The sequence below is a fragment of the Ciconia boyciana genome, chromosome 16 (genome assembly GCF_034638445.1).
Source record: "Ciconia boyciana chromosome 16, ASM3463844v1, whole genome shotgun sequence".
In the NCBI taxonomy this organism is placed as follows: Eukaryota; Metazoa; Chordata; class Aves; order Ciconiiformes; family Ciconiidae; genus Ciconia; species Ciconia boyciana.
In genome coordinates, this window is record NC_132949.1 from 14,957,504 (window position 1) to 14,970,351 (window position 12,848).

At 71.1% G+C, this 12,848-nt stretch overlaps 4 protein-coding genes, 1 long non-coding RNA gene and 1 other non-coding gene across 6 annotated transcripts; 3 read left to right on the plus strand and 3 right to left on the minus strand.

The window, feature by feature from the left end:
• Nucleotides 1-110: 110 nt before the first annotated feature.
• Nucleotides 111-4,935, minus strand: POLR2G (RNA polymerase II subunit G). The gene is given in 9 exon segments (XM_072880725.1): nucleotides 111-266; nucleotides 350-383; nucleotides 861-932; nucleotides 1,042-1,066; nucleotides 1,068-1,105; nucleotides 1,912-1,960; nucleotides 2,994-3,155; nucleotides 4,345-4,454; nucleotides 4,822-4,935. Coding segments are annotated over 9 exon segments (516 nt in total). The 5' UTR covers nucleotides 4,834-4,935; the 3' UTR covers nucleotides 111-252.
• A 781-nt stretch (nucleotides 4,936-5,716) lies between these two features.
• Nucleotides 5,717-9,334, minus strand: INTS5 (integrator complex subunit 5). Its single transcript, XM_072880688.1, has 2 exons — nucleotides 9,223-9,334; nucleotides 5,717-8,651 (listed from the first exon to the last, which is right to left on the minus strand). The coding sequence occupies exons 1-2, from the start codon at nucleotides 9,276-9,278 to the stop codon at nucleotides 5,819-5,821; spliced, it is 2,889 nt and encodes a 962-aa protein (XP_072736789.1). The 5' UTR covers nucleotides 9,279-9,334; the 3' UTR covers nucleotides 5,717-5,818.
• Nucleotides 9,335-9,482: 148 nt separating this feature from the next.
• LOC140660182 (uncharacterized) lies at nucleotides 9,483-10,767 on the minus strand. The gene is made up of 4 exons (XR_012045355.1): nucleotides 10,678-10,767; nucleotides 10,405-10,470; nucleotides 10,222-10,310; nucleotides 9,483-10,150 (listed from the first exon to the last, which is right to left on the minus strand). It is a non-coding gene; the product is annotated as an uncharacterized lncRNA (long non-coding RNA).
• A 215-nt stretch (nucleotides 10,768-10,982) lies between these two features.
• On the plus strand, nucleotides 10,983-11,116 carry LOC140660650 (small nucleolar RNA SNORA57). The gene has a single exon (XR_012045448.1). It is a non-coding gene; the product is annotated as a small nucleolar RNA SNORA57 (small nucleolar RNA).
• Nucleotides 11,117-11,617: 501 nt separating this feature from the next.
• Nucleotides 11,618-12,000, plus strand: UQCC3 (ubiquinol-cytochrome c reductase complex assembly factor 3). The gene is made up of 2 exons (XM_072880721.1): nucleotides 11,618-11,750; nucleotides 11,861-12,000. The coding sequence occupies exons 1-2, from the start codon at nucleotides 11,631-11,633 to the stop codon at nucleotides 11,990-11,992; spliced, it is 252 nt and encodes an 83-aa protein (XP_072736822.1). The 5' UTR covers nucleotides 11,618-11,630; the 3' UTR covers nucleotides 11,993-12,000.
• Nucleotides 12,001-12,013: 13 nt separating this feature from the next.
• On the plus strand, nucleotides 12,014-12,816 carry DMAC1 (distal membrane arm assembly component 1). Its single transcript, XM_072880720.1, has 2 exons — nucleotides 12,014-12,355; nucleotides 12,737-12,816. The coding sequence occupies exons 1-2, from the start codon at nucleotides 12,163-12,165 to the stop codon at nucleotides 12,802-12,804; spliced, it is 261 nt and encodes an 86-aa protein (XP_072736821.1). The 5' UTR covers nucleotides 12,014-12,162; the 3' UTR covers nucleotides 12,805-12,816.
• Nucleotides 12,817-12,848: the final 32 nt, after the last annotated feature.

A 12,848-nucleotide genomic window follows, 5' to 3' on the forward strand; every position in this document is an offset into this window, starting at 1 on the left:
CCACCCCCCGTAGCCCCCCCCCGGTATCCCCGGCGCCCCGGGCCCTCCCGCCGCCCCCCCCCCCCGGAAAGAGGGAGAGGCGGGAGGCGAGAAAAACGGCTTTTATTGGAAATACCAGCTTTTTGGCGGGGAAGGGCAGACCCCCCCCCCCAGCCCTGGGGGTGCCCCCACCTCCAGCCCCGGGAGGGGGGGACACAATTTGGGGGGGGGGAGAACACACCCGGCGGGGGGGGGTACGGTCACCCCTTGCACTCAGCTGACGAGGCCTGGGGGGAGGAGAAGGGGGTGAGAGAGGAGCAAGTCCCAACCCCCCATGCCCCCCTCGGCCCCCGGTGCCCCCTGGACTCACCCAGGTAATCGTCCATCAGGGAACCGATGGCGAACTGGACGGGGAGGAAGTGTGAAGCAGGGAGCCCCCCGACACCCACAGCTCCCACCTAGGCACGCCCCCCCAATGCTGGGACCCCCCCCCCCCCAAGAGCTGGGACCCCCAAGGAGCTGGGACCCCCCCACCTGGAGCGAGAACTCCCCCAACAGAGCTGCCCCCCATGCAGCTGAGACCCCCCCCATGGGGCTGCCCCCCCGGAGCTGGGACCCCCCGGAGCTGCCATCCCCCGTTATTGAGCTGGGGACCCCCCCCCCCATGGAGTTGGGATTCACCCCCCACCCCCCGTGGCAGCTTGGGATCCCCCAGAGCTGGGACACCCCCCCCCGCCATGGAACTGAGACCCCCACAGGGCAGGGGACCCCCCTCCCCCCAATGGAACTGGGACCCCCATGGAGCTGGAAGCCCCCATAAGGAGATAGGACCCCCCCCCGTGGATCTGGGCCCCCCCGTGGATCTGGGCCCCCCCACTGACGATGTCATTCTTGTCCACCCGCGTCCCCACGATCTTGAGGCGAATCTCGTCATCCTGCTGGATAACGATGTCCTGGGGGGGACACACGTCAGGGGTGGCACTGGGGACCCCCACCCCACTCAGGACCCCCCCCCCGTGTGAGGAGGGGGGGGGGGCAGTGGGGAGCCCCCCCCAAACTCACCTCGTCCACTGTCTTGTAGCAGGGGGTTGGAGTTGGGGTCGAACTCCATCTCCGAGGGGATGGACTGGGGGAACGGGGGTGAGGGGGGTCGGGGGGCCCCAGGGGGAGAGGGAGGGTCGGGGGGCCCCCCGGGGAGATGGGGGGTCGGGAAGGCTCCTGGGGGTCCCCAGGGGGAAGAGGGGAGGCCTGGGGGGGCTGAGGGAGCCCCAAGGGGCTATTGGGGGGCCCCAGGGGAGATGGGGGGGGTCTGGGGGCCCTGTGGGGTCGGGGGGCCCCAAGGGAGATGGGGGCGGGTCTGGGGGGCCCTGGGGGTCAGGGGTCCCCAGGGGAAATGGGGGATCTGGGGGTCCTGAGGGGAGATGGGGTATCTTGGGGGGGTCTGGGGTTCAGGGGGTCCTCAAGGGAGATGGGGGGTCTGGGGGGGCCTGTGGGGTCAGGGGGTCCCCAAAGGAAATGGGGGGCCCTGGGGGTCAGGGGAGGCCTGGGGCGATTGAGGAGGGGACAGGGGGAGCCCCAAGGGGGGTCAGGGGGTCCTGGGGGTTGAGGGGGCCCTGAGGGGGAGTTGGGGGGACAGCCAGGCCCTGGGGGTTAGGGGTCCCCAGGGCATGGGGGGGAGCCCAAAGAGGGGGATGGGGCATTTGGGGGGGAACCCCAAGAATGCTGGGGGAGCCCTGGGGTGCGGGGGGCACCGGGGGATTACAGGGGGGTGGCAAGGGGGAGCCCAAATGGGAGGAGGGGAGGGGCCAGTGGGGACCCCCAAGGCGGGGGGGCAGGGTGTCAGGAGGGGTGGGGGCCAGAAACACCCCCCACCCCCCCACTTCGGTGACACTTTGGGGGGGTCACGGTGACACCCCCCGTCCCCCCCCTTACGTGGCGGGAGATGAAGCAGGACATGGGGCCGATCTCCGTGAAGAGCCGGCCCGGGGGGGGGACGGGGACACGGCGTCAGTGTCACCGCAGCCCCCCAGGGACACCCGGGGGGGGTGGGGTGGGGTCACCTCAAGGGGGGTCTTGGGGATACCTGGGGGTGCTCACGGGGGTCTTGAGGACATCTGGGGGTGCTGGGGGAGCTCGGAGGGGTCCTGGGGCGTCTGGGGGTGCTTGGGTGGGGTTGGGGGGTCGTAGGGGTGCTGGGGGGTCTTGGGGGACCTGGGTGGTCCTGGGGGAGCTCGGGGGTCCTGGGGGTGCTTGGGTGGGGTCAGGGGGTCGTAGGGGTGCTGGGGGGGGGTCTTGGGGTACCTGAGTGGTCCTGGGGGTGCTCAGGGGGGTCTGGGGCTGTCTCAGGGGGTCTTGGGGGACCTGGGGAGCTCAGGGGGTCTTGAGGACATCTGGGGGGTGCTGGGGGAGCTTGGGGGGTCCTGGGGGCGTCTGGGGGTGCTTGGGTGGGGTTGGGGGGTCGTAGGGGTGCTGGGGGGGGGTCTTGGGGGTACCTGAGTGGTCCTGGGGGTGCTCGGGGGTACCTGGGGGTGTCTCAGGGTGGTCTTGGGGGACCTGGGTGGTCCTGGGGGAGCTCGGGGGGTCCTGGGGGTGCTTGGGTGGGGTCGGGGGGTCGTAGGGGTGCTGGGGGGGTCTTGGGGGTACCTGAGTGGTCCTGGGGGTGCTCAGGGGGTCTGGGGTGTCTCAGGGTGGTCTTGGGGGACCTGGGGGAGCTCAGGGGGTCTTGGGGGACCTGGGTGGTCCTGGGGGTGCTTGGGAGGGTCCTGGGGGTGTCTCAGGGTGGTCTTGGGGGTCTGGGGGTACCTGAATGGTCCTGGGGGTGCTCAAGGAGGTCTTGGGGGAGCTCGGAGGGGTCCTGGGGGCGTCTGGGGGTGCTTGGGTGGGGTCGGGGGGGTCGTACGGGTGCTGGGGGGGGGTCTTGGGCGGACCTGAGTGGTCCTGGGGGGTGCTTGGGGGTCCTGGGGGTGTCTGGGGGTACCTGGGTGTGTGTGTGTCCCCCCGGCCAAAAAAGTGTCACCTTGTTGACTTGGGTGACGACGGCGTCCACCACCTCGCCCTTGAAGGGGCGGAAGACGATGGCCTTGTACTTGACGGGGTAGAGCACGAAGCCGCGGCCGGGCTGGATGACGCCGGCGCCGATGTTGTCGATGGTGGTGACGGCGATGACGAAGCCGTACCTGGGGGGGACACACACGGGGGGGGGACGGACACGGTGCTGGGGATGTCCCAGGGCAGGGTGCTGGGGGTGCTGAGGGGGGTCTGGGGGTATCTGGGGGTCCTGGGGGTGCTCAGGGGGGTCTGGGGGTGCTCAGGGGGGTCTGGGGTATCTGGGGGTCCTGGGGGTGCTCAGGGGTGCTTGGGGTGGTCTGGGGGTATCTGGGGGTCCTGGGGTGCTCAGGGAGGGGTCTGGGGGTATCTGGGGGTCCTGGGGTGCTCAGGGAGGGGTCTGGGGGTATCTGGGGGTCCTGGGGGTGCTCAGGGAGGGGTCTGGGGGTATCTGGGGGTCCTGGGGTGCTCAGGGGTGCTCAGGGAGGGGTCTGGGGGTATCTGGGGGATCCTGGGGTGCTCAGGGAGGGGTCTGGGGGTATCTGGGGGTGCTTGGGGTGTCTGGGGGTATCTGGGGTGCTCAGGGAGGTCTTGGAGGGGATCTGGGGTACCCGAGTGGTCCTGGGGTGTTTGGGGGGTCTTGCGGGTGCTCGGGGGGTTTGGGGGTGCTTGGGGGTACCTGGAGGGTCCTGGGGGTGCTGAGGGGGGTCTGGGGTGCTACGGGAGGGTCTGGGGGTCCTGGGGCTGCTCAAGGGGGGTCTTGGGGGTACCTGGGGGAGCTTGGGGGCTCTGGGGGTACCTGAGTGGTCCTTGGGGTGCTCGGGGGGTCTTGGGGTGCCTGGGGAGCTCGGGGGGTCCTGGGGGTACCTGGGGGTGCTGAGAGAGGGTCTTGGGGGTGCTTAGGTGGGGTCTGGGGGTGTCTGAGGGTGCTGAGGGAGGGTCTGGGGGTGCTGAGGGGCTCTGGGGGAGCTCGAAGGGGTCCTGGGGGTGCTGAGGGAGGGTCTGGGGGTGCTCGGGGGGTCTGGGGGTGACCTGGGGGAGCTCGGGGGGTCCTAGGGGGTCTTGGGGGTACCTGGGGAGCTCAGGGGCATCTTGGGGGTGCTTGGGGAGATCTGGGGGTACCTGAGTGGCCCTGGGGGTGCTCAGGGGTCTTGGGGACCTGGGGGTCCTTGGGGAGCTCGGGGGTCCTGGGGTGTCTGGGGTGCTCGGGGGGGTCCCATGGGTGCTCAGGAAGCTCTGGGCAGTGCCGGGGGGGTCCCGGGGGTGCTCGGGGGGGGGGGTCCTGAGTGGGGGCGGGGGTCCCGGTGCCCCCCCACGCACTTGCCGGTGCAGGTCCCCTCCACCTCGGTGAAGAGCTTCTGCTTCACGGTGTTGAGCAGGTTGGGCCCGAAGTACCGGGGGTGCAGCAGGATCTCGTGCTCCAGGGAGATCTGGGGGGGGGGGGCACCGGGACCCCCCGTCAGCACACCGGGAGACACCGGGACCTCCCCGGAGCACACCGGGTGCCTCCTCCCGCCAGGACAGGCCGGTTTTCCCCTCCCCCGCAGCACACCGGGACCCCCCCGGGACAGGCCGGTCCCTCCCCGGGAGCACACGGGGACCCCACACCGGGGAACACACCGGGACCCCCTGCCCCCGGGACAGGCCGGTCCCCCCGGTAGGGCACCGGGACCCGCCCCCGGGACCCGCCGGTGCTTCCCCCCACCCCCCTCCGGTAGGACACGTGACCCCCCGGTAAGACACGTGACCCGCCGGTAGGACACGTGACCCCCGGACCGGCCGTCCCCCGCCGCTCACGTGGTAGAACATCCTCCCGCCGCCGCCGCCGCCGCCTCCCGGGCCGGAAGTCGCGCGCGGGCCGCCAAGGCCCGCCCCTCAGCTCGGTTCTGATTGGTCACCTCGAAAAGCTCCGCCCCAAAAGCCGCCCGCCGCCGAAGGGCGGGGCGTGGACAACGGCTCGGCGCATGCGCCTTCGTGCCCGGCGGTGTGTGTAGGGGGGCGGGGTTACAGCGGAGCGGCGCGCGGTGATTGGCCGGCCGGGCGTGAGGGAGGGGCGGGGGGAAGGGGAGGCTGGGTGATTGACAGGGCGGGGGCGGAGTCGTGCCCCCCGCCCCCCCGGCGCAGCCCCGGGATCCCCGGGACCCCCGGAGCGCCCATGGGACCCCCCCCCCGAGCACCCCCAGGACCCCCAGGCCTCCCCTGGACCCCATGGGACCCCCGAGCACCCCCAGGCAGCCCTGGGACCCCCGAGCCTCCCTTGGACCCCTGAGCACCCGTGGGACCCCCAGAGCACCCTCAGGACCCCCTGGACCCCCTCAGCACCCATAGGACCCCCCCGAGCACCCCCAGGCAGGCCCGGGACCCTCTCGGGCCTCCCTTGGACCCCAAGCACCCATGGGACCCCCCGAGCACCCCCAGGACCCCCTCAGGCCTCCCTTGGACCCCCTGAGCACCCATGGGAGCCCCCCCAAGCACCCTCAGGACCTCCCTGAGCACCCCCAGGACCCCCTGAGCACCCATGGGACCCCCGCAGGCCTCCCTGGGACCCCTGAGCATCCCCGGACCCCTCAGCCCCTCCTGAGCACCCCCACGACCCCCTGACCTCCCTAGACCCCCCCCCAAACCCCGCCCTCGGGGGGGGGGGTCCCCGCGCCACCCCGGCCCCCAGACTCCGCAACCGCTTCTCCCTTCTGCTCCCTTTTATTCGGAAACCAGATTGGGGAGGGGGGGGGGAACCCAAGCCCCTTCCCACCCCCAGGGCCGGGACCCCCACCCCGGGGCAGGGGGGGGGGGTTTAGGGGCGAAAGCGCCCGGCCAAGAGCCCCAGGCGATGGATGTTCTTGTGGAGGACGCTGTGCAGCACGGCCAGGTGCTTCCCCACGTCCCCGTCCCGAGAAAAATCCCGTAGGAAAACCCCCCGCTCGGCTTGGAAGGTGAATTTTTGGGGCAGGGGGCTGTTATCCCGTAAATAATCCCAAATGCTGAGGAGGAGGAGATGGACCTCGAAAGGAGCCAACTGATGGAAGATCTCGTGCATGTTCCCCAACACGGGGGGCAACAAGGAGCCCTCGGCCATGCAGGCCACCAAGGAGCAGGAGGCCTGGAGGTGCCAGGGCGAGCCGGCGGTCCGGCTTTCCCGGCACGCTTCCCAGTAAGCCATTAAACTGGCCAGGAGACCGCGGAGGAGAACGGAGCAGTAACAAAGAGCCGGTCGCCCGGCGGCCACCAGTCGTAGGAGGGGAAAAAGAAGAGGGTGATCGCGGAAACGCCGGCAGATCCGTAAATCCCGTTCCACCGTCCCGCGGGCTTGTTCCTCCGGCGGCCAGACCAGCTCTCCCCCCGCCGCCTCCGGGCAGACGCTTTCCACCAAGGCGGCCGCTACGGCTTTAGCGGCTTCGGGATTAATTCCGGTGACGGAAGGGTTAGGGGGGGTTTCACCGGAACGACCTCCCCGGCAACAACGCAGCAAGAGGCTGAGGAAGGTTTGGGTGTTGTGCGCCAGCTCCTCCGGCGCTCGCTCGCCCGGCCCCGCCGCCGGTTTTAACCCCCGCCCGATCACCCCGGCGTGGAAAACGGACCAAACGCCTCCGGAAAAATTCACGGCGGCCGTAAAGCGGCGGTTGATATCCAACAAGGAAACGCCGCCGTTTCCCTCCTCTCCAGTTTCTTCCCCGCCGGTTTTTTCCCCCGACCCCCCGAAAAGCTCGGCGTTCCCCCCGCGCAGGGCTCCCTCCACCAGCTGCTGCAGCACGGCTTTGGCGGCGGCCGGCGAGACGGCGCTGAGGCGAGCCAGCAACCGGCCGCTGTAGCAGAGGTTGGCGGGGTTTCGGCGCCGTAAAACCACGAAGAACTGATGAACGGCGGAACGGACGGCGGCCAGGAGATGAGCCGGGGGGACGGCGCGGGGCAGGGGACAGACGGACAGCAGCAGGCAAGCGGCTTCCGCCACCTCGGGGCTGCGGTGAAGGAGGAGTTGGCCGAAATCGTGGAGGTGCCGCGCCAGGACGGCGCCCAGCTGCACCCCCATGGCCGCCGGCCCCCCCTCGCCGCCCTCCCACTGCACCACCAAGGCCAGGTTACGGAAAAGCTGAGCCATCTGCGGCTCCGGCAGCCGGCCGGCGTGGATTTGGCAGACGCAGGTCTTGACGGTGGCGGGGAGGAGGTCGACGAGGCAGGAGCTGAGGACGGCGTAGAGCTGGGTGGCCAAGGCCAGCTCCTCCTGGGTGCGGGCCAGCGTCAGGAGGAAGAAGAGGGCGTCGGTGGCGCAGTGAGGAGCCGAATAAACGGCCAAGAGCCCCAAAAGTTGGTGTTGCCAAAGAAAACGTTTGCGTTCCAAGCGTAAAGTCTCCACGCACAACTCCCGGACGTGAGATTTCAGGGCGTCCAAAAAAGGGACGGGGCGAGGGGGGGAATCGGCCAAATTCGGGGTTCCTCGGTTATAAACTAATTTCTGGAGGTTGAGGAGGAGGAGCTGGATGACGCGGTCGCAGGCTTCTCGCACCCCGTCGTGGAGCGTCAGCCCCGGGGGGGTGATGACGGAAGCCGGCATCGCCGTATTGACCAAAAACTGAAGGATCCGGTAAGCGCCGGCGGAGGTTTGGCAAATGAGGTGGACGACGATGCTGACCATGTTCTCCAGATCTTCGCGAGGGAGAGAAACGAAGTGTTGGTGGAGCTGGTTGAGGACGTTGGGTTTGAGGGAATCCACCAGCTCGGAGGAGATGGTGCCCAGCAGCGCCGGGGACATGACGGCCAGCTGGAGGAGGAAGGGGACGGTGGCTTTTTGGTGCTGGTCCCTGGCGGGACCCAAACTCTCGTGAAACATCCGCAGCAGCTCCTGCTTGATGCTGCCCGAGTGCCGAGAAGCCAAATGTCCCAAGATCCCCACCACCGAGGCGATTTTGGGCACCCGTTTATCGGCGGCGACGGGAAAAAGCAAATCCCCCGGGGCCGCCCCGTGGGCGCAAAAATCTTTCAGGCCGCATGAAAGGACGCGGTTGATGATGGTGTTGGGGAAAGAAGAACCGATGTGAGCCACCACCCAGTCGAAATGAGGGGAATGTTGGACCGAAGTGTCCAACAAAGCGTCCACGCAGGCGTCGGGGCAGCCCCCGATCATGGCGGAGAGGCACTGGGTGTAGATCTCCATCAGGGTGCGGGTGGCTTTGCAGGACATCCAGAGCTGCAGCAGCTCGTTCAGGCTGGAGGCGTGGGGGACCCCGTGTCTCCCCGCGTATTTACTGCTCAACTGTCCCATCAGATCGATGGACCAAGCGGAAACGACGGGAGCCCAAGCTTTGGGATTGGCCCTAACGAACTCCGTCAGCACCCGCTGCACCTCCTGCACCACCTCCTCCAAACCGCATCCCGCCGTTCGCCCCCCGCACGTCCCCAAAGCCGCCATCGTCGTCGTCGTCGTCCCCCCGTTTTCGCGTTCCAGGAGGTGGGAGCAGACTTGTTCGTCGAAGACGGCGCGTAGGTGCTCCAGGGCGGCGTGCCGGGCCGGGGGGAGGCTGCGGAGCAGGAGGAGGGCGCAGCGCGCGTGGTCCTTCAGCGACAGCTTGGTGCCGTGGACGGGGTCCACCCCGCTGAGGAAAGCCTTCACCTCCTGCCCCAGCTCCTGGGCGCTGGGGGGGGCAGAGAAGGGGGAGGGTTGGGGTGGGGTTTGAGGTCATCACCCCCACCCCCCTTGGGGCTGCTTCCCCCTGCTCGGTGGGGGTGGGGGAAGGGAGATGGCGGGGGGAGGGGCAGGGGGTCCGAGGTGGGGGCCTGGGATGCTGAGCTGAGGGGCCCGGGGGCTCAGCCGGGGGCCTGGCGGGGGTGCCGGGGGCGCTGAGGCAAGGGACGGGAGGGCCCCGAGGGGACTGAGACGAGGGGCCGGGGGGTCTGGGGGCTGAGCCTGGGACCGGGGGGAGTCCCGGTGGACGCTGAGCTGAGGGGCTGAACCGGGGGCCTGGGGGGGGTCCCGGGGCGCTGAGGCAACGGGCGGGGGTCTGGGGGACTGAGCTGAGGGGCCCGGGGTCCCGGGGACTGAGCCGGGGACCTGAGGGGTCCGGGGACGCTGAGCTGAGGGGCCCGGGGACGCTGAGCCGAGGGCCCGGAGCCGGCGGGTGCCAAGCCGATGGCCGGGGGGGGATCCCGGGGGCTTGGAGCCGCGTTCCCGGGGCACGGCCCGGTCCCGGGGGGTCCCCGCGGTACCTGAGGGGCGGCCGGGGCGGGCTGGCGGCGCCCGGGGGGTCGCACAGGGCCGACATGGCGGCGGCGGGACGGGCGAGGGGACGGCGGCTGCGCGCATGCGGGGGGCGGGGCCTCCCCCCCCCACCCCGTATGTGCGCCCGTCCCCCTCCCCCGGGCCCCGCAGGAACGTTCCGGGCCGGCATCGTTCCGCCCCCGCCGGTGTCCCCGCCAAACCCGCTCCCACCCCCCTCCCCCGGCCAGGACAGACGGACACACAGACAGACAGAGCCCCCGCCATCTTTATTGCTGGGGACACCCCCGGGGGTCGCGCTCTGCTGCGGGGACCCGGCGGGGAACGGCCATGGGGGAGTTGGGGACAACATGGCGGGGGGAGGGAGGGGGGGGAGCAGGGCACAGAGGGGCTGGGGACAGCAGTGACGGGTTGGGGACAGCCATGAGGGACTGGGGACACTGGTGACGAGAGTGGGGGGCTGGGGACAGGGACTGGGGACAGCAGGGATGAGCTGGGGACACCGGCGAGGGGCTGGGGACAGAGTGGGGACAAGGATAACGGGCTGGGGACACGGGGGACAGGCTGGGGACACCAGTCAGGGAACAAGGGTGATGGGCTGGGGACACTGGTGACGTGTTCGGGGTGCTGGCGAGTGGCTGGGGACACTGGGGACAGAGCCTGGGGACACTGGGGACAGGGATGGGGGATGGCCAGGAGGGGCTGGGGACAACAGTGAGGGGGTGGGGACAAGGCCTGGGGACACCGCTGACGTCTGGGGGACGTTGGTGAGGTGACACCGGGGACACCGGTGACGAGCTGGGGACACCGGCGGGGGGGTGGGGACACCGGTGACGTCCCGGCGTCACTCCCCCATCTCCACATCCGAGGGGCTCCCGCCCTCTGGCTTCTTCCCGCCGGCTCCTCCCCCCTCTGGGGCTGCAGGAGACACCGGGAGGGGTCAGAGGTCAGGGGTCATGAACCCCCCCGGTGACCCCCCCGGTGCTCACCCTGCCGGGCCGCCACCCGCAGCCGCTTCAGCATCTTCCGCCGCCGCTTCCCCCAGAGGAGGGGGGGGGCCTTGTCCCGGGGGAGCGACCTGGCGGCAGAGACCCCCGGGACCCCCTCAGCCACCGGCAGCGGCGGGGGTGGGGGCACCGGGGGGATCCCGCGCGGTGGGGAGGGGCACTCACCGCCGCTTCTGCTGCCGCCCCCCGCGCCAGCACCCGCCGCCGCTTGAACAGCTTCTTCTTCAGCTCCTGGGGGGAGGGGAGCGCCCGTTACCGGGTACCGGAGGGGAAGGGAACCCCGGGACCGGGGACAGCCCCTTCCCCTTCCCCCCGCGGCTACGGGACCCCGGGACCCCCGGGCCTCCCCCGTCCCCGAGCTATGGGACCGCGGGCCCCCAGCGCCCCCCACCGGCTACGGGCCCCCCGCCGATTTACGGCCCCGGGACCCCCGGTCACCGTCCGGGGCCGGTTGATTTTCCCCCCGATCCCCATCGCGTTCCCAACGTGCTGGCCCGGCCCCACTTCCGCATTAACAGCGCTTCCGCTTCCGGTAGCTATTCCCGCCCCCCTCCCCCGCTATTTCCATTGGCCCGCCGGCGTGCGCGGGCTTGCCTCTGATTGGCGGCGACGCGGCGAATCGCTGCGCGTCCTTAAAGCTCCGCCCACCGCGGTCGGTATAAAAGGCGCCGCGGGCCGCTGCGCCGCCATTTCGCGGCGAGGTGAGCGGCGGTGCCGGTACCGGTACAGGGGGGCGGGGGGCGCCTCCCGTTCTTGGCAGGCCCCGGCGGCACCGTGCCGGGGTTTGTGATGTACGGAGGTAGAGCAGCGACCGGCGCGAAGTCTTCGGTGCCTGCGGCCACCTCCGCCGGTCCTACCCTCACGTGCCGGGACAGGCCGTTCCCCCCCCACCGGGAGTTCCCGTGGGGTCGGTGCCGCCATTTCACCGCCGCTTTCTCCTCCGCAGGGCCCGCCGGGGGACGGGGATGACGCCCGTGGACGCCGGGGGAGCCTCGCTGATTCGTGGGGGGGGGGGTCCGGTCTTGCCCGTGTCGCCTCGTTAACCGTTAATAAAGCTGCTCCTTCCCCCACGCCTCCTGTCGTGCTTCGTTACCGGCCCCGGGGCGTGGGCCACCGCCTCCCGGCCCTTTGTCCCCGTCCGCGCTGCGTGGGGCACCGCGTGTGGGTGTGGACCGCCCCGCTCCGAACAAGCGGGGGGTCCCCGCGTGTCCTCGCCCCCCCGGTCCCACCCGTTACCGGCGTGGGGGCGGGCAACCCCCCCCCCCCGGTGGGGTGAGCGCGGTCCTCCGGAGCCGCCCATCTCTATGGTAGCTGAGGCGCGGACAATCCCGGAGGCCTCGTCTCTATGGTAGGGGCGGGGCAGAGCGCCGCCCGGAAGGCCTCCGCGGGCGATGGAGGCGGTGCGGCGCTGGGCCCGGGCGCTGGCGCGGGGCGCGGTGCCGGTGGGGCTCGGGCTGCTGCTGTGGGCGGCGGTGGGGGCGGGCGAGCAGCGGCGGCAGGAGACGCTGAAGGTACGGACCGGGCCCGGGGGGATTAAAACAACCGGGAGGGTGGGCGCGGCGGCGGAGCCCGGCCCTGACACACGCACCCTTCCCCCCCCCGCCGCCCCCCGGTCCCGCAGGCGCTGCCCGAGGTGACCGCCGAGCTCCTGGCTCAGCGGCGACGGCACAACGAGCTCGTCATGGCGGCGCTGCGGGAGGCGGCCGAGACCGACGAGAACGTGGCGCGGCGCCCGGTGCCGTGGCGGAAGTGACGCCAGCACCGGACACCCCCACCCCCCCACCTTCATTTTTCTCCCGGTGACTCCCGCCCGGAACCATCAGCGCGGGCACCGGTTGCACCCGGAAGCATCAGCGCGATTGCGCCCGGAGCTTTTTAGGAGCGGACCCGCTTCCGCCTCCCGCTACTTCCGCCGCCGCCATTATGGAGCCGGGCCCGGAGGCGGCGCGGCCGGCGCCGGTGAAGCCGCTGTTCGGCGGGTGCTGGAGCTGCCGCCTCCTCAGCGGCGCGGGGCTGCTCCTGGCCGCGCTCTGGATCTACCAGGGGCCGCGGCGGAGCATGAAACGCGGCGTCCCCCCCTCCATGGCCGCCATCGCCCAGATCACCTTCGCCATCAGTGAGAGGCGGGAGCGAGGGCGTCGCCATGGGGGGCGGGGCCGGGAGGTCCCCATGGCAACGGCGGGGGGGGCGTGGCCCCGGGGGGGTCCCCATGGCAACGGGGGGGCGGGACCGGGGGTCGCTATGGGAAAGGGAGGGGAGAGGTTGGTGGGGTCACCATGGCAACGGGGGGATCGGGGGTCGCCATGGCGGCGGGGGCGGGGGCGGGATCCGGGGGTCCCTGTCACAACTGGGGGGTATCGCGATGGCAACAAGAGGATGGGGAGGGAACAGCCCCATGGCGGGGGAGTTGCCATGGTAACGGGGGGCAGGGTGCCCCCATCGCACCCCAGGGAACCTTGGGGGGGGAGGTGACAGTGACCCCCCCGTGTCCCCCAAGGTGTGGGGACCTGGGGCGTCGTCATCCTCGTGGTCCCCGTGGGGGAGCAGCTGCGGAAGAACCCCTGAGGGGGGTGGGGGACCCCCCGGGGCACCGGGACCCCCAACCCCCC